Raw genomic sequence first — 19,411 nt, 5'->3', positions numbered from 1 at the left:
GCGTGGTGGCGCACTCCTATAATCCCAGCACTTAGGAGGCTGAGGCAGGAGGATCGCTGTGAGTTCGAGACCAGCCTGGGCTACATAGTTCCAGGACAGTCTCAGCTACATAGTGAGACCCTGTCTCTAAAAACTGAAACCAAAACCAAAACAAACAAAAAAACACACAGAACTTGCCTTGAGAAGTCTCCTCAGGCTGCAGAGTCATGGGAAGCATCCACGTGACTTCTTCTTCGAGTGGCAGCCGCAGTCTCCAACCTGTGACCAGCGGGCAGCTGGCTGTGGTATCTCACCAGCTTCTCATTCCGATGTCACCATGGAGAAGTAAAAATGGTTGTCACATATATACTTTCTAGCTTCTTTAAATCACCAATGAAGTCACCAAAAAATTAATAGTAAGTTCACCTTATTGAAGTTTACCTTCCTGAAGTCTAAACAATTTTCCAACAGCTTCCTTAGTTAAAGGGGTCAGGCTTGTCCACACTCCAGTTTACCACGTCCTTGTTTTTCAGCGCTGAAGGAGCGCACACGCATTTGTAAGGTTTGACGGCGGTTTTATATAAAATACATTTTAGAGCTGTCGAAAGGAAGTGTCTTAAGAGTTGGCATTAAACAGACGTCAACATCCCGTTCTTTACAAGTGAAATCAGTTTCACTGAAACTACTGAGTGTTTCTCTGATGAAATTGCACGTTTTGTAGAATAGATGACTTCCCCTCCCTGAGATGACGGGGGCCCTGGCCGACCTGCGCCCCTCACCTACAGTGTGGGAGGGAAACAGGCCCTGTGCTCACTCTCCGATGTGTGGCGGTGCCCGGGCAGCACAGAGGCCTCCACTCCAGCCGCAGCCGCCTAACAGTCGCCTTCACGACAGTGAGAAGAGAAACAGCCGGAGCTTTGGCGGACAGGCCCGGCTCGGGCAGGGGGCTGCCCACTCTGCGGGGCTGCTGCAGCTGTTCTGGAAAGTGGTCTATGGAATCTGTGCTTTCCTACGAGGCAGGGAATAAAGACGATATCAAAGGTAAATAGTTAAGTACAGAAACTAAATCCCAGAAGCCTATTTAGAAAGAAAACAGACCTTCATTTTTCTGATGCTGGGGACGGAACCTGGAGACTTAGCCATGCTAGGCAGATGCTCTACTGCTGAGCCGTACCCCACCCAAAGAAGACAAAACCAAAGCACCAGAGTCTCCAAACTAGAGAACAAATGATCCATTTAAGATAATTTCAAAGGTTCAGTGAGTCTTGCTCTAAGAACTCTTCTTCTATCTCCGTATTACATTTTTAATCCCTTCCAAAACAAACAGAGCAGCAGCACACGGAGTACTTAGTAAATATTTCCTCACTTTGATTCAGGGCCAGCAGGGAGGGCTGGAGAGATATGTGCTTCCTTTTATCATGATGCAGAGCGGGGAGCTCTAGTGGGAACTCTGGTGACTTTCACAGAGGTGGGACAGCGTACCTCGGTCACCCCCGGGCCAGATCCCGTGTTCTGCTCAGTAACTCGCGTTTCTGCTATATGCTGTAAAGTGGGCAGCTCTGTAAGAGTTCATGCCCAGTGCTGCCTGATGCACTCACATATGTACGTTCTCTAGAGGCCACATTGAAAACAGGCAGAAGAAAAGAGGCAGACTTAGCCAGGCGTGGTGGCGCATGCCTATAATCCCAGCACTTGGGAGGATGAGGCAGGAGGATCGCTATGAGTCTGAGACCAGCCTGGGCTACATAGTGAGTTCCAGGTCAGTCTCAACTACATAGTGAGACCCTGTCTCAAAACAACAACAACAACAACAACAACAAAAAGGCAGACTTGATAGTATTTAACCCTGTGTAGGTACACAATGTTGTGAATACATTTTGCCATGCACTGCACGCTTTCCTGTCCTGTGGTGGACACTGTGTGTCTTTACACTTACAGCACGTCTTATGCTGGACCAGTCACTTCTGAAGGCCTCAGAGTGACCTACGGCTGGGCCCTGCAGCTCAAGCCTGCCTCAGTCGACTGGCAGTTTATATAACTTGTATTAAATACACGTATATGTATATAAAGTTAGTGCTGGCAGTTGAAAACAGGCCCTGTGCAAGCTAGGCAGGCACCCCACCACTGAGTACAGCCCTAGCCGTACGTATTTTAGTGAGACCAGGTCTTGCCGGGTTGCCCAGGGTGTCTCCAAGTTGAAATGCACCTGCCTCAGCCCAAATGGCTAGGATTACAGGTGTGCACCTCTGCACCCAGTGTGACAGCAATTTCTAAGGACTGCTGTGGCAAGTGACTTAATAGTTTGGACAGATGCTAAATTCTTCAAGACTGCTGTATTTTTCAGTACTTTTTTCTTCTGTAGAAATAGAATCCTTTACGTAGAATTTTGAAAAAGGAATTTAATATTTGAGAAAGATAAAAAATCAATATAAACTAAAAACATTTGATGTGTCAACAAAGCTTTTTCAAAAATAAAAATTTGAACTAAATTGCTAATTACAGTTATTTTCTGTTAACTTCAGCATTCATTAAATGATCTTCAAATGTTCAGACACCCTGAAGCTTATTCTGAAAACCACCCACTGGCTTTCACCTCAGTTTGTCACAGGAGATCAAGCCATAGAGAACTGGCGAGGGCCAGACTGATGGTTCTAGTCCGTATGTGTTTTTCCACTTTGCCCCGTGCTCAAAAACACAAGCTTGTTTTTATTAAGGAACTGTGTTTCCCTTTGGCCTTTGTAGGTCCTACTCCCAAACTTTTTTTTTTTTTTTTTTTTTTTTTTTTTTTGAGACAGGGTCTCACTATGTAGTTGAGACTGACCTGGAACTCACTATGTAGCCCAGGCTGGTCTCGAACTCACAGCGATCCTCCTGCCTCAGCCTCCTGAGTGCTGGGATTACAGGCGAGCGTCAGCACGACCGGCACCTACTCCCAAACTCTTGATCAGGACCTGGGTAGAGTCTCTCACAAAGGTACACACTCTCCCCAGACACAGACACACACACGTTCTTCACACACAGGGAAGCACTTGGAGTTCGTTTCAGTTAGAGATGGAAGGTGGGTGGGCCCGAAGGGTTTAAGGCAAAGCAATAATGTATAGTTTTTCAAAGTCTGAGAATTTTTCTGATTTTCTTTAATGTGCCAAATGGATTCCGGTCCAGGGAAACATAAATATCTTAAATAGAGTTATGCACGTATTCCAGTAGAATACCTTTATAAAATTAAATAAAATATATTTTGGTTTCTGTAAAAGGGCGTTTTTTCCCCCTCCGTGAAATTAAATGAACTGGCTCTGTTGATTACTTCCCACTGGGCCCCCAGATTCCCTTTTGGCTTCTGAGCTGCTCTAGACAGTGGGGGCACCTGCAAGTCTGATAAAAAGAAAGGAAACAGAAGTGTACTCAAGCCCATGTCTGAGCAGGTACACATTAGGCCAAATACACAAAATGCACAAAAAGTAATGGTCTAAGAAAACACCAGGAATTTAGCCAAAAGGGTGGGATCTAAGTTTCCTCTGCGATGTTTGCTGTCAACCTCTCTGGGATTGGTTATTGGTATCTAAATACCCGCTGGATATTTTTCAAAACAAAGGACACTGGTACAGAGAAACACACACTGAAAGCAAATACCTTTTAATGATGAAAGCAAACCTTTCATCTCTTCTGCTCAGAGAGAAGTAAATGTTCTTTGTGGTCAGCAGTCGGGTTGATGCTGGAAAACGGAAGGAAAAAGGCTGAATGAGACAGAGGCACTGATCCGGGCAAGAGCAGTGTTACATGCGATAAATCAGTGATAGAAGAAAAGGAAGAGGACCTGAGCTCAGGGTCCATAAACTGGCCAGGTTTTCAGATTCCCAGCATGAATTTGGTACAAGGCTGCTTTGATGCCTCCTCACACATTTTACCTTGAAACCATCTTGCACAAAGCAAATAACAGAAACATTCATGGGCGAGGTCTCTAGCACCCTGGATTTTAAGGAAATACAATGTATTAAATCTATGTCATACTGTCTTAGAAATCAATTTTATGACATGTCATTCATATTTTTTTTTCCTTTCCCCGCACCTCTCTTCTTTGTACCAGGGATGGAACTCTGGACCTTGTACTTGAGAGGCAGGTGGCAGCAGCACTGAGCTAAATCCCTGGCCCACGTCCTATATTTTTAAGAGACATCTTGACTCTGCATGGAGTACAGTTTCTTCCTCTGGCATTTCTTTTTCAACTTGAGGGAAAGCTCTTGTAAAATGCGTTACACAGCCCCGCCCCCCATTTCTGGCATGGCTGTAATTTCGTTACTATGCTTCCTAAACTAGCAATGCAATCTTTTATTACATGTTATTTTTGCTTCAAAATTTAGAAAGATTTGTTGAATGTTAAAAAATCTGAGAGCCAATTAGAAAAAGATGCTCAGTTTGATGTGATGGTTCTTGCCCCGTGCCCTCAGTCTCTGGTCTTAAGTTTTAAGTGTCTGTGCCAAAATGAATGCGTCACCGAATGAAACAAACACTCCAGTAGATAGCTTAAAAATGACAGAGCAATCGAATCTGCCCATGTTAATATCGCATTAAAGGCGGGTGTAGGGAACAACTCAAAATAAATACGGTTAATAGAAAAAACTTTTCTGTCACAGATAATTGAAAATATGAATGAAGCAAATGATTTTCTTAAATTTGATGACTCTCACCTATGCCGGGATGTTTTAACAGAGTAAAGACTCTTTAAATAAATAAATAAATAAATGAATAAATATATATATGGCCAAGGATCCGAGGATTTATCTCAGTGGTTTCATTGCCTACCTTGCAAGCACAAGGTCCTGAGCTCGATCCCTGGTACAATATATACATATATATGTATATAATATATAAAACATATATGTATATATGTACACACACACAGACGTGGAGGCTTTAAGCTCTGATGATCTTAGATATGAAAACAGTGTGGCAGTGAGCACGACTGTGCATTTCAACATGATGTCCCCATTACGGCTCCAGCAGCGACAGTCAGAGCCTCTGTCCGGACAGCAGCGCCCGAATCTGCTTTCTAACTGCGCCTAGAGAAATGCCCCGGACCGAAGGGCCTCGAAGCCAAGCCGTCTGGAAGTTACAAACCTAACTTTTCTCTCCTCCCTTCTTCCCTGTTCTCTCTTTCCCTTCCTTCCCTTCCTCCCTTATTTCCCTTTTGTTATGTGTTTGGCCAGGCCTTGAACCCAGGACCCTGTGCATGTGAAGCATTCGAAAGAACCTAACTGTTGGTTCGACCATTACATGTTATACTGAGTATGTTTCTGTCACAAAAATAGCAAAGGAAACTCGAAAAGATTCCCATACAGCTTACATTTGAGTTCAAAGGCAATTAGAATGCCATTCTTTGTATTTTTGTCTTCAAGTTGTGCTAATATATATGAGATTAATTATGTTGCATTGGTTAAAGATAAAATATCTTTCCAAAACAGTAAAATTTTAATAAGGCAATTTTCTGTTGGACCCCCTGTGCTATGACACAAGGGCTTTTAATAAAAATCATAAAAATTAATTTTGAAATCTCAAACCACTATTGCTTTTGAACCTTTAATTTGTAAGTATAACAGTCAGGTAATTGCTTAGAGTTAAGAGACCCTCTAGAGAGAGTCTGATTAACATTTCTTGGGAATCTTTAAAAATTTTGATGGAGTGATACTTTAAACCAAAAAGGAAATGAGTAGAGAGCTGTTTTGTTTTGGTATTGCTAGAAGCTATTTCTGTACAAACCTTTTAGACTCATAAAACTGTTAATACCATAAACTGATATTTTCTCTTCACATTATTGTATATATGATTTAAAAAATAAAACTTGCAGAAAAATCAAATACAAATATTATGTGTCCCAAAAGTACAAGATTTAAGATTCAAATGAAGAAATTGTGAATATTTTAAAAGTTAATCAAGAAATATGGAAAAGTTTGAGATTTTTTATGGGAGAAGAATATACTTTTACTTACATAGCCCAAATCTGAATATTAATATAAACGTTGAAATAAACAGAAGTAACAGAAGTCTTAAAATTACTTAATTTCAAAGCTATTTTTTAAAGCTACAGGGAAAAAATAAAAAAGCATATTTCAGACTAATCTTGGCCCATACTCCAAGATTTATTCTAAATCTTTCATTAAATTGTAAATTCTTCTGTTAAAGTTTAAATTGGATACTTAAAAGCCCTGTTTTCCTTTAAAAATATGTACAAATACATTTTTTTCTGTTCTGCTTAATTTTTGTGGAGAAAAAGATACCTGAAAGTTAACAGAGCTGCCCTCAGCAACCTGAGCCCTTCACTCCAATGCAATCTACTAAATTAAGAGAACATAAGAGAGAAATCAATTCGTGTTGGTGTTTATTCCCCAGTTTAACATTTATGGATAACAACCCTAAATGAAAAGAAGTCAAATGGGGGATTTTAATATGACACCTATACATCTCTTTACAGCAGCTAAATTATACAGACAAATGGGAACGTTCATCCAAGAAATTCCAGTGACTACAAATATTTAAGTCTGCACCCAAAATGCTTTACTTTGGTCACTCAAATACCCAGGGTGGGAGGGGCCGTGCGTCCCTAAGGAACTTAAACCTCACATCCCACAGCAACTTTTCTAGAACAGCACTGCAGAAACCTGCACGATTCCTCATGTTTGCACTGTTCAAAGGAGAGCTGAAAACATTTTAGCAGAGAAATGCAACACAAGGATGCAGGCACAACTGGAAAAAGACTCTACCAGTGTGCAGTGCAAACTTGGGCTGTGCAGAAGTGGCGAGGGATAAGAAGGACCAATGAGCTAGAGGAACTGTCTTATGTTTACCTTTTACTGTGGTGTTCAGTGAGTCTGTACACGAAACGAACCAGTACAGCCAACGTAGCCACTAAAGGAAGACGGGAAATAAAGAACGTCACTCTGAAAACCAGGATTCAAAATCTAAGTGGAAGAAACAGGGTTGGTGACATTTATATGGCAGAATGTGGTATTGTATTGAAGTATCTACAGTTTATAATCCACTTGAATTCTTCATTATCTAACCCAGATCCCCGGAATCACCAACACAGCAGTGAGTCAGAGAAGAGTACTAGCTTGACGTAGAAAGTGGCCAAAAGCATACTTAAGGAGTAAACTCTGACTGTATCATCTTAAGGAAACGTGTCATATTAGGTCTTTTTAAGTGTAGGATCCTCAGTATGGGATACAGAAGAATATAAAATCAGAGCAGCGGGTACTGTGCAAGTAAAGGCAAGTCTTTCTCAGTTGCTTTCCCACCTTTGCTTTTCTGTGCAGTTCTGGGCATTGAACCCAGGGCCTCCCTGGCCCCTTTCCATTTTTCTCCTTTGAGACAGAATCCCACTAAGCTGCTAACTTGGCCAGGCTGCTCTCGATCCAGGTTGGTTTACTTAATCTCAAACTATAAGAACTCTAGAAGTGGAAACCTCTGTTAAAATAGTATTCAAAATGTGGGATATTTACCTACAACAAGAACAATCGGAAGAATGATCCACGCATCTACGAAAATGCAAAAACAGAACATGAACAAGTGGGGATCTAGACGATGGTTCAATTTTATTTAGCTCAGAACATCTAAGAATTAGAGCAAAAAAAAGTTTACTTAGTTTAAGCATGGCTACTAGTGCATCTAGGTGGGTGTTTTCTGTTTTTCTTTTCCCCACAGTGTAGTCCAACTTGGCCTCAGACTCACAGGGATCCTCTTGCCTCAGCCTTCTGAGTGCTGGTGTTAGAGGCTCGTGGCACCACTGACTGAACCCTTCTAAGCAAGTTTTCAGGTTTTGGGTCCAATTTTTAAAAATCTTTAATAGATTTTTTTAATAACCACCTCATGTTATTTAACAAAGGTTACCGGAACATCACCATTCATTAGAGTAGAGGAAAAACTCTGAATTTTGATTTTTTCCTGGGTCAGTGACAGACGTACAGAAGAATCTCAGGAGGCTGGGCAGGGGTGGTGAGCCATGAGACCACAGGGCAAACAACCAGAAATCCACGGTACCGCTGAGCTATGATATTGGTAAATTAGGGGCACTGATTGTGTTTGAACTCAGAGTATCTTCCATTCACACTAGGTTTCCTCTGGATGGAACCCTACTGTAAGTCACTGTCGGTTCCAAATCCACAGATCCAGTCAAGTGGATTGAAAATATTTGGGGAATAAACTGTGTCTGTGTATGTTTTCTTGTCATTATTCCTTAAACAATAGAGTATGGCAATTTCCATTGGGCTGGGTATTATAAAGCCTCTCAAGATGTCACAGTGCACAGGAGAAGGTACCTTGGCCACGTGTGACTATTGTGTTCTGGTGTCAGAGACCCCAGAAGTGTCTTCCCTGGATATGGAAAAAGAGTGTACTACAAAATAAGCCCAACACAAATTTCATCAGAGGAGTAGTCATTACTAAACTAGTCTAATAAATGAAAATAGATTTTGCCTTCTTTTACTCATCAATAAACTTTCCATTTCATTGACCTTTAACTGCTATGGCTATACTTTGTTTTATTTAATATGATGTGAACTGTGTGGACCTGGGAAAAGTGTGTCAGTCTGGCCCATTTCTGACCCAACTTATAGCCTTTCAGGTCGGTGCAAACAAGACAATGACTAGGGTGAGAACCTACCCACAGTTGCCAACACAAAATAACACTGTCGTGTGCAAAGCAAATTGTATCTTATATATTTTTACTTCCATGTAAAGAGAACATTTAAGAAAGTGACCTCATGCCATTTGCTTTTCTGTGTTGAGGTGCGATTATAAAACCGTGCTTACCGACATGTTTCTACGCATGTTTGTATCACTTACATTCCTAGAATCAACACAAAGTAACTATAAATGTCAGTTAACACTGGTAATATGTGACCCTTACTTAACTGCCTGCAGTTGGAATATAAAATATTTCCATGTAGACTGTATGGATTCATAATGTAGAGTTATTATTAATAATCAAAATACTAACTTAATTCTTGGTCAAATAGTCCTTCACGGGGATTGGGATATCCTGGGGAAAAAAGAGGGAAAACTGATTATGTAAAATAAAAGAAAAAAGAAATAAAACTTAAAATTCTTGAAGTCCATACACTCATTTTTTTTCGTCTTTGTACAAAATCCCTTAAAATTTCACTTCCCTTATAAAGTGTCGCTATTTGTTAAAGTAGTATCATAAAATTCTATAAAGTTATATCTAATACTATTAGTTTCTTTCTTCCTGCCCTGTGGTAATATTGTGGTAGCATACAAATTTATCTCTCTCTCTTTTTTTCCTCACCCCCGGTACCAGAGACTGAATTCAGGACTTTGAGCTTATGAGGCAGGTGCTAGAACCACGGAGGTAAATCCCCAGCCCCAAATTTATCTGTAATATACTCTCAAAATTAGTTGGTATATTTAGTGATTCCAGTTTAAAGATAGAACAGAGCTCAGTAAGTGTTTTAGAAGTCAGTCTGGGATGGAAAGAGACATCCTCAGTGTAAAGACTATATAAAAACAACCCACAGCTAACTACTGACTCAAAGATACACTGCTCAGAATCCAGCCAGGTGCCCATGTGTACCGCTCAACACAGTGCTGGAAGTTCTCGGCCGCAGTCGGGTAAGAAAAAGAATCCAAATTGGAAAGGAAGAAATAATACTGTCTCTGTTCACAGGTGATGATATCTTTTATGAAGAAAACCTTAAGGATTCCACATATACTATGCATTCTAAACAACCTATTAGGACTAAAAAGTGAATTCAGCAGAGTTGCAGAACATAAAATCAATACACAAAAATTAGTTCTATATCTTTACACTAAAATAACCCAAAATGGAAATTAAGAACACAGTTTCATTTAAAACAACATAAGAAAGAATAGAATACTGAGGAAAAAGCTTAGCCTAGAAGGCAAGACCTATACACTAAGAACTACAAAACACTGCTGAAAAGCATTAAAGATGTAATAAATGGAAAGACATCCCGTTTTCGTGAACTGAAAGACTCATTATTTTTAAGCTACCAATAAACACAAAACAATCTATAAATTTAGTGTAGCCCCTGTCAAAATCCTTTCTGCAGAAATATAAAAATCCATCCTAAAACTGCTGTGAAATCTTGAGGGACCCCAAATAGCCAAAACAATCTTGAACAAGAAAAGCAAAGCTGACAGGACTCACATTGCTTGGTTTCAAAACGCAACTACAAAATGACACTGAGCCAAAGGGAGGTGATACTGCTATGGAGGAGCAGGGAGCCTGGAAAATGAACCTGTCATATTTAGTCAAACGCTTTCCATCAAGAGAGCCGAGAAGATCCAGCGGAGAGGGTGATGTTGGGAAATCTGGACATCCACAGGCAAAAGAATGAAGTTGGACCCTTAATGTACAAAACCAACCCAAAGTAGACGGACCTAAATATAAGACCTAAAACTATAAAAGACAGCAGGGAGACACTTTATGACTCTGGGTTGGCCAGTGGTTTCCAGGAGGTGACACAGGCAACAAGGGACTCCAAGATGGAAAAAAGAATTTCACCAAAAAGCTTCTGTGTCCAACAGACACAGACAGAATGAAAAGAACCCACAGCAGGAGAGGCAACACTTAAAAGCATGTATTTGATAAGAGGTGAATATTCAGAATATAGAAAGCACTCTCCAAACTCTGTGACCACAAGCTCAGATGAAAACGGGCCAAGAACTCAAAGAGAGAAGATGGGCAAGTGGCCAGGAAGCAGGGGAAGTGGACATCGCGTCACTGATCATTATGGAAATGCAAACCACACCCTCTCAGGCTGTGACTTTGTACCTCCGGGTGACGCTGGTCTGAGTGCTTGACTCCTCCAAAACTCAAGTGGGACCTGAACTGATGCTGTGGCGCCACCCGAGGTGGCGGCTGGAGCGGACATTTAGATCACGAGGTCCCAGGACCCCAGGGCTGTCACCTCGGCATGGGCTCGGCCCCCTGCCGGCACTGTACCCCCCTTCTCCCTCCCTGATCTCCCCTGCCCTTCCCCTTCCGGGCCGTCCGCCAGGCTGCAATGTGGGAAAATGCCCTTGATAAAGGCCAGCACCTGCACAATAGACTTCCAGCCCCCAGAGCCAACAGGTAAACGTGTGTGCGTTATAAATGACCCAGTCCGAATTCCATTTGCAGCACCAAGTGGACTACGACCGACGGCTATTATGGTGAAGGCAAAACAAACCCGATACCGTACAGCAGATGCTAGTGGAGGCGGGGAGAATCTGAAACCTCCGAGGACTGCTGGCAAGAACGTCAACGGTGCAGAAGCTGCGGAGGATACTGTAGAAGTTCTTTAAAAAACAGACCGGACTGGGGCCAGGGATGCAGCTCAGTGGTTCCGCTTCCTGCTTTGCAAGCGCAAGGACCCGAGTTCAATCCCCGGTACCAAAAAAAAAAAAAAAAAAAAAAAAAAAAAATCAGACTTACCCAGGGACCAGAAATTCTCTTCCTGGATATACACCCCTGGAACCCAGGAGTCTGAGGGCAGCCTAAGCTACCTTTGAGACTCTATCTCAAATAAGTGAGTAAGGGGCGGGGGATTTAGCTCAGTGGCTCCGCTGCCCGCCTCACAAGCGCAAGGACCCGAGTTCGATCTCCGGTTCCAAAAAAAAAAAAGCCAAATAAACGAGTAAATGAAAATGCAGACCAAGAAAAGTTCAGCCTCATTGAAAATTTAAAAAATACAAATGACAACAAAACGTAATTTTTAATCTATCATTAAAAAGATTTAAAACTATATCAGTAGGATAAATAATTATCAAACCTGGATAATTGTAAACGGGAGGCTTGACAGGGTGAGTAGGCCTAGGACCTAAAAAAAAAAAAAAAAAAAATAGTCCATCAGTTCTCTATCAATTCACTAGTCTTATCAATACAAAAGAATGGGCTTCATTTTGATATTTGATTTTGATAAAAGATTATCAAAGTGAAAAATACACATACTTTCTAAATCTTGCAATTCTACTTGTAGGAATTTCACCTGTGTATTTGACCTACACAATATCTGCACAAGTGTGTAAGGGTATATACACAAAAGCACTCACTGCAACTTTGTGGTTTTGTTTTTTTGAGGCAGGATCTCACTACCTCGTTAAGCTGGCTTTGAACTCACTATGTAGCCCAGGCTGGCCCCAAACCCATAGTGACCCTCCTGCCTCAGCTTCCTCAGTGCTGGGATTACAGGCATTTGCCACTGTGCCTTGCTTGTCTTTGTGTTTTACAATGTAAATTTTAGAAGTTAACAAATAATAAATCATAAAAGAAACATGGGAATTATATGTCTCTTTTTTAAATGAAAAAATCCAGTGGCCTCACACTACACAATTTGCATCTTCATAATTTTCATTTAGTATTTCTTGAACATTTTTTCATATTGGCATACTTAATTGCACTATAACCTCATTATATGTTGCTGTTGATACAATCTCTCCTTCAATGATTCCATCAGGAGTTTTGATTTTTTTTTTAAGATCCCTGTAGGCTCTTTTCCTCATAAACTTTTTCTAGCAATTAGTACTCTCCTCATCTTTCAAACTCCAAGCTAAAATGATATCTTACATATCCTTTAAATCAACTCTTTCAAAAGAGAACATCGATAACCCTAGTGCACTACAGGAGACCAGCTTGAAAGCACATTGAGCAAGCTGTAAGATAATAGCAAATTGGCTATTGATTGAATTGTGAGTCAATGCAAGGCCTACGTGTGACTTGCCAGATAAGCCTTCGCCTGGCGTAGGAGACAGAATTCCCTATGCCAGTGGCCACAGCTGAGACTCAATGATGCCTCTAACAGCCAACTGACACAACTTGGTCCAGCTGCTCTCCGGATTGCACATTAGTGAAAGATAACACAGGTGGCTCGTTAACTGTGACCTGTCCTTTTCCAAGCCTGGCGCATTAGTGCTTTACTCCTGCTATTCCTCACATTTGCCTCATGCCCCCTACTATGCTGTATAAACAGTAAATACTGAGCAGTCCGAGTCTTGTGATATTAGCCAGGAAAGGCTAAGAGCAAATCCCAGCCCCCAGGAATAAATGATTCATTGTGCTTTGTCTATTATTCCTTCACCTGCCACTGTAGCCTCTGTCAGGTGCATGCCCCAAATAGCGTACCGTGCCCTCATAGTGTACCATGGCAGTTGTACCCAATCCAGGCATGTGAGCAAACAGGGATGGGTAGTTGGGTATAAAGTTCACTGTGATCTAGTTTTGCTCACTTATCAGTCCACCCCCCAAAACACCTCCCTCTGTTCCACCCTTCCAACCGCATAGCACCAAGAAAGGTGAGGGCACCAGGTTCTTATAGGAGTTATAAAAAGGTAATTAGTATCTTAACATATATAGTTTCTCTCTGTCCTTTAAAATATTAAAGAGCTAGGAAACCAGTAATGGACGTTTGTTTTAGTTCAGTATCCACATTAAAGTAAAGGGAACCTAAAGCCCATAGGAATGGTAGCTCAGTAGGCAGAGAGAGACCAACAGAAACCTGTCAGCTGTCTGCCTGGTCGTCAGCCATTCTTAGCTAACGTTACTGCTACTGAGTCCTGCTGGGAAGCCAGAGATAACCGAAACAGGACGATAATCCCTCCCATCATATCGAGATACCTTCTCCAGTCTCAAATGAGCAGACCCTGCAAGAAGCCATCCATTCCAGTAAATGAGAAATTCTCCTACCTTTTAGTTGCTATAAAATGTAATTTCTAACACCAAATAAAACTGTCCGTAAACAGAAAAAAAGAAAAATTGTTTTAGGTGGAAAAGGGAGTAGCAATGCAGGTCTCGTGCTAGAGTTAGCAGGGACAGCCCGTTCAGAGGCTTACCCAGAAAAGACAGAACTGGCTTCCTTCTGGGAAACGAAACCTAATCCCGGATGAGAAAGTACAAAGGTACTAGTATTGGTGTCAACAGGTGGCTTTAAAAATAATAAAATACCAAAAGCAAAGACACAGAAAACATACACCAGCACACGGAAGCCAGGGGTGCAGTGACAGAGGACATCTTGGCCGCTCTCCTTAGGAGCGTCTCCTATACCAAACACCACATGCAGCCTCTTCGACCGGACTCTCAGCCGGTAAAAAAGGTACTGAGTCATCGCTCTTCTGAGGAAGCATATTTCGAGTTTATATAACTTTCTCAAGTTTGCATTCCTGTTCATAAGTGTGAATTATGGCAAATATCAGAATCACTATCACATATAGCTGTAACAATATTCATCCTCATTAATTGCACTTGGATAAGTCAAAGTTGGAGGTTTTGTACTGGGAGGAGGCAGCACTAGAAAACTCAGTGATATAAAAAGTCCATGCTCCAACTTACTCTGAATATTACTTGATGTCCATGTTTTATAAATAAAAATATTGAACATGAGAGATTTAGGTACCCATATGATTACACAACATGCTCAGAACCCTAGTGGGGAAAACATACAGAATCAAAAGAGAGTTCTGTGTGAATTTTATGTCTTACGTCTGTCACAGAAACGGATACAGAATGGGGCTGAAAAAGGTTCTGCTTCTAAGCTTTTCTGTATCATTGATATTTAATGTCAAAGAAGTAAACTCTAGAAAAAAGCAAGAAGGGAAAAAAAAGACAACTTTGTACCTTTGATACATTGTGGGATGGAGGGTTCCCAAGCATTTTCAGTGCCACACATGATCGTCTCGCTGCCGTTAAGGTAAAAACCCGCGATGCACTCAAATTGAACTGTGACTTTGTAGTAAAATGGTTTTCCAAATCCGGATATCTGTCTCCCATTTTGAAGTACTGGAGCTGGACATTTGACCACTGCAAAGAAAAAAACCTCAGGATTCAATGGAAATGTATCATTGTAACATAGGACCAGAAAAACTAGTACAAAGTATGAATTTGCAGTAGGAACAAAAAGACAAGAAATAGAACATGTTTAAAAACAAAATTAAAAAAGACACTTTCACATTTTTAACAGAAAGCATTTTAATTCCAGGTAAACAGTAACTTTCTCTTTACAGAACAGATTATCCTTATATCTCATCCACCCTCTATACTGTTGACAAGTTTTGAGAAAGGTTAGAGAAATTCAAGCTAAGTTTAAAGGAATTTTTGCTGCTGTTTAGCTCCAGGGATTTTCTTTAGTCACGCTGACACTGATAATGGTGCCCTGCTCTTTGAAAAGATAAGAAAAAGACTTTTCTGGAAAGGTATATCTGAACTCAAATTTAAAAATTGATAAAGATGTGCAAAAAGAAATTCATGTAGAAACAAATACAAGTGGGGATTTGAAGGGTTATAGCAGAGTTTTGTAGGTCTTTTCTGGCTGCACCCCAGAGATGAAGAAACACACTGTATGTTGTAAACCAATATCCAAGCTCATGGGCCCAAAATGAAACTTAATCTCAATACTTAGCCCTCTGCACTTCTGGATTTCCCCTTCTATTCTACTTCTTCAAAAGCAACTGCAGTCACGACTCACTAGATTAATTTCAGGGTCCATCAGTGGGTGGGGAGGGTTTTGGGGAGGGGACACTAAAGGAGGTCAGCATCTAGGAGATTACATCCAGGCAGACTGGGAACAGACTTTCCGCCTGTACCATTTCCCTTCAGACTGAGAGCTGCCTTGAGAAATTCTTGTAATACACGTTGGCTGGTGAGGTGCACTTACTTAACCTTCCACTGGAAAGATTTCTCTGTGATACAGAGCTCCAGGTTAAGTGTTTTGTCTGTTACAACCTTCCAGCCTCAATGGTTTCTTAAAGGAACTCACTCTTACTACATTCTTTCTGCCACTGCCCTCTCAAATGTAATACATTTTTTCATTGGTGTTGTTTCTTACTGGCTTTTAAAAAATCTTTTGTTCTTTATAGTTTCACCAAGCTACTAAAATCTACCAAACTACTAGGGTCATTTCGTTTTGTTTTTTAATAATTTATTAATCCTGCTCAAGTTCTGCTGAATTTCCTCAATCTGAGGTGGCTGGGATAATCTTTTGGCTAGTATTTATTAAAATAATTTTCTCAGCTCTTTTCTTGAAACTTCAATTACATGGTGTCTGACTGATGTTCTCCCACAGGTCTGTGAGAGTCTCTCTCTCTCTCTCTTTTAAAATTTTTTCTTCTTAAATCATGTTGGGTTTCAGTTGAGGTGTCTTCAGGGTCAGCGATTTTTCACTTGTTGTGTTCTGTCCCAGCTAATGATTTTTTGAACATTTGGTGCAACTTACATACCATGAAATCCACCCTTTCAAGTTTACGTACGTATGAGTTTTACAGATGTGGTAACAACTGCACAAACTACCATGGCAGTAAAGGCAAAGTTCTGTCCCTCTCCAGAATTCCTCCACGCACACTTATGATTTACCCTTCTTCTCCCATCCCACATTGGACAACCCCTAACCTATTTTCTACCACAGTGTTGTTTTTTCAGGCTGTCTACAAATGGAGTGATAGCCTTTTTAGAATGGCTTATATTACTCAGTATGATGCCATCTGGGACCCATTTATGTTGCTGAACTGTATGTAAGCGTATGTTTTTAAGTGAGTTTCAAAGTTTCTCCAATTTGCATTCTTATCAGCAAAGTTATGAGAATCTCAACTGCTTCAGATATAGTTGACCCTCAAGTTATGACTGGCCTCACACATGAACAACTTAGGTTACGAACAGAACTTTAATATTAACTTATTACTGCTATCAGAAAGGCCCCCAAAAGGTAGAAAATAAGTTATGGAAGGAAGGAAAGGTAAGGAAAGCAATCACATTGAAAAGAAGAAGACCGTAGATAAACATGAGAGTGGTGGTCTTGTGCCTGATCTCACTAATATGTACAGCATGTCAAAATCCATCATCTCAACAATCTTACAGAGAAAAGATTTGTATGAGGAACCTGGTGTTGCTAAAGGTGTTACTCAAATTAATAAATCACGATCAACAGTGTTAGAGGAGGTAGAAAGGTTGTTATTAGTGTGAATAAAGGAAAGGCAGATGGCAGATTATAGCCTGAGTCTAGAATTTATGAAAAAGCTAGGACTATAAATGCAGATCTCATAAAGGATAATCCGTCAATGAGTGATAATGGTGAAATATTTTGTGCCCGTAATGGGTAGTTTCACAATTTTAAAGTGAGAACTTGGGTTCACAGCATAACTAGGCATGGTGAAGCAGCCAGTGCTGATAAAAGGGCTGCTGAAAATTATATACACACTTTAAAATGATGACAAAGAGAAACAGCTTTTGCTTTCATCAAGTTTTCAACTTGAAACTGGCCTTTTCTGGAAGAAAATGCCCAGGAGAACATACATCACCCCTGAAGAGAAGAAAGTGCCAGGCCACAAGCACACAGAGGATAGGCTAACTCTATTGCTATGTGCCAATGCAAGTGGTGACCTCAACATAAAGCCTCTTTTGGCTTACCATCCTGAGACCCCTAGAGTGTTTAGAAAACACAAAGTCATGAAGAATAGGCTAGGGCTCACATGGACATCTAACACAAAAGCCTGGGTAACAAGAGTACTTTCTCTTGAGTGGATCAGGGAGGCTTTCTGTCTTACTATTAAGAAATATCTAGAGGACAAAGGTTTACCACTCAAGGCTCTCCTCATCATGGACAGTCTCCTTCCATAAAAACATCAGAAGTCTGGCTCTCTGGCATCCTTTCTCTCCTTGGGAGAGTCTGTAGCCCAGTAGGACCTGCTTCTGGCTCACAAGGTCTCAACTGGCTTTTTCTCTGTCTGGCTGGGTCCTTTCTACAAAGCCAGTCATTACATTCACTTGGTTCATGACAATGTCACATCAGACTGCAGGACAGAGTTAAAGAAAAGACAGAAACAGCCTTAGGCCAGTTTTTAATTCTGAAAAGGTTGAGACCTTGTGAGCCAGAAGCAGGTCCTATTGGGCTACAGACTCTCCCAAGGAGAGAAAGGACGCCAGAGAGCCAGACTCCTGATGTTCTTACGGAAGGGGACTGACTCTTTCCAAACAGTAACCACCTTTCATTCATCCTCCCTTCCTGCAAGCCAACAATGTCAACTTGAAAGGTGAGTACAGTACGAAACTGTTGTTTCTGGTAGGTACATTTTATAACTTTCTGGTGAGTACACTAGGAAAATTACTGGTCTTTCTAGTAAATTATATTATACAATGCTTTTTATTATGAAAAGTTTAGTTAAGGGTGCTTTAGAAGGTTTGTAATGCCTTATGGGTATTTCTATTATTTCTTATGGGAAAATAGTCTTGACTTACAACTAATTTGAGCTACAACCAGCACTCACAAATGTAAGTCAAAGGTCCCTTGTATGTAGTGTGATCAGGTGTGTGTGTGTGTTTAAAGTTCAACCAGTCTGGGACGGGGAGTTAGCTCAGTGGCACCATGCCTGCCTTACAAGCGCAATATCCTGAGTTCAATTCCCCAGTAACAAAAAAAAAAAAAAAAGAATCCTAAAGTTTAACCATTCTAATGGGTGTTTCAAAATATCTGGTTTACAGAGACAATTTTATTTCTTCCTTTCCAATATGTATCCCTATTCTTTCTCTTGTCTTATTGTTCTGGGTAGGATCTCTGATATCATGTTGAATACAGAGATGACTGTACATCTTCACCTTGTTTTGCCTTAGTTTACTTTTTAATCAGAAAGAAATGAGTCTTTTACCATTGAGTATAATGTCAGAAGTAGGATTTTGTAGATACCTTTTTTTTTTAAGATTTACAAAGACAGGTAGTGTCTATTCCTAGTTTGCTGAGAAGTTTTTATCATGAAAAAATGACGAATTCTGTCAAACACAGCTTTTGTTTTGCTATCTAGTAAGAGGATACCATGTTTTTCTTTTTTATGCTCTCTTGATATAATGAACTATTCTTATTAACTTTTTTGCACTGAACCAGCCTTACATTCCTGGGCTAGATCCTACTTGTTAAAGACTTTTTTTAATGTACCACAGGATCTGGTTTATTTGTTTATTTATTTTTTGGGGTACCGGGGATTGAACTTGGGTGCTTACACTTGCAAGGTAGGCCACCAAACCGCTGAGCTAAATCCCCAGCCCTGGATCTGATTTATTAATGTTTTATTGTGGATTTAGAGTTTGATATTTATCAAGGATACAGTTTGTAGTTTTTTATGTTTTTGACCAGGGTGAGAATGTCTTCATAAAAAGGGTTGAGAAATGTTTTCTCCTCCTGCATTTTCTTGACAAGGTTATGTAGAATCATAATTGTTTATTCCTTATATGTTCTGTAGAATTCCCCATGGGGCCATCTGGGCCTGCAGTTTTCTTTAGGGGAAGGTCATATGTGACAAGTTCTATTTCTGTAATAGATATGACTATTTGCATTATCCATATTTCTGAGGAGTTTTGGTGTTTAATGTCTGTTAAAAAAATTTATCAATTTTTTAGCTCAGTGGTTCTGCTGCCTGCCTTGAAAACAAGCACAAGGACCCGAGT

General features: G+C 40.5%; 1 protein-coding gene across 3 annotated transcripts in view; it reads right to left on the bottom strand.

Annotated features, from left to right (window-relative positions):
- Window positions 1–183: 183 nt before the first annotated feature.
- Cd46 (CD46 molecule) overlaps window positions 184–19,411 on the bottom strand; it is a 30,797-nt gene continuing 11,569 nt past the window's right edge. Inside the window, exons 6-14 of one of the 3 annotated variants that reach the window (XM_033762234.1) lie at window positions 14,603–14,785; window positions 11,766–11,813; window positions 8,969–9,010; window positions 7,473–7,508; window positions 6,819–6,879; window positions 6,252–6,308; window positions 3,794–3,945; window positions 3,610–3,691; window positions 2,865–3,351 (exon numbers count right to left, since the gene is read on the bottom strand). In XM_033762234.1, coding sequence (XP_033618125.1) covers window positions 3,327–3,351; window positions 3,610–3,691; window positions 3,794–3,945; window positions 6,252–6,308; window positions 6,819–6,879; window positions 7,473–7,508; window positions 8,969–9,010; window positions 11,766–11,813; window positions 14,603–14,785 — 686 coding nt within the window. In that variant the 3' untranslated portion in view covers window positions 2,865–3,326. Of the gene's footprint in view, window positions 989–2,864; window positions 3,352–3,591; window positions 3,692–3,793; window positions 3,946–6,251; window positions 6,309–6,818; window positions 6,880–7,472; window positions 7,509–8,968; window positions 9,011–11,765; window positions 11,814–14,602; window positions 14,786–19,411 lie in introns of those variants that run through there. The other 2 variants (XM_010613154.3, XM_019205864.2) reach the window with 2 other exon arrangements.

This window comes from Fukomys damarensis, unplaced genomic scaffold (genome assembly GCF_012274545.1).
Source record: "Fukomys damarensis isolate Sample0158 unplaced genomic scaffold, DMR_v1.0_HiC HiC_scaffold_11, whole genome shotgun sequence".
NCBI classification, from domain to species: domain Eukaryota; kingdom Metazoa; phylum Chordata; class Mammalia; order Rodentia; family Bathyergidae; genus Fukomys; species Fukomys damarensis.
The sequence above is the reverse complement of the archived record's forward strand: the minus strand, read 5'-3'. Positions and strand labels throughout refer to the sequence as shown.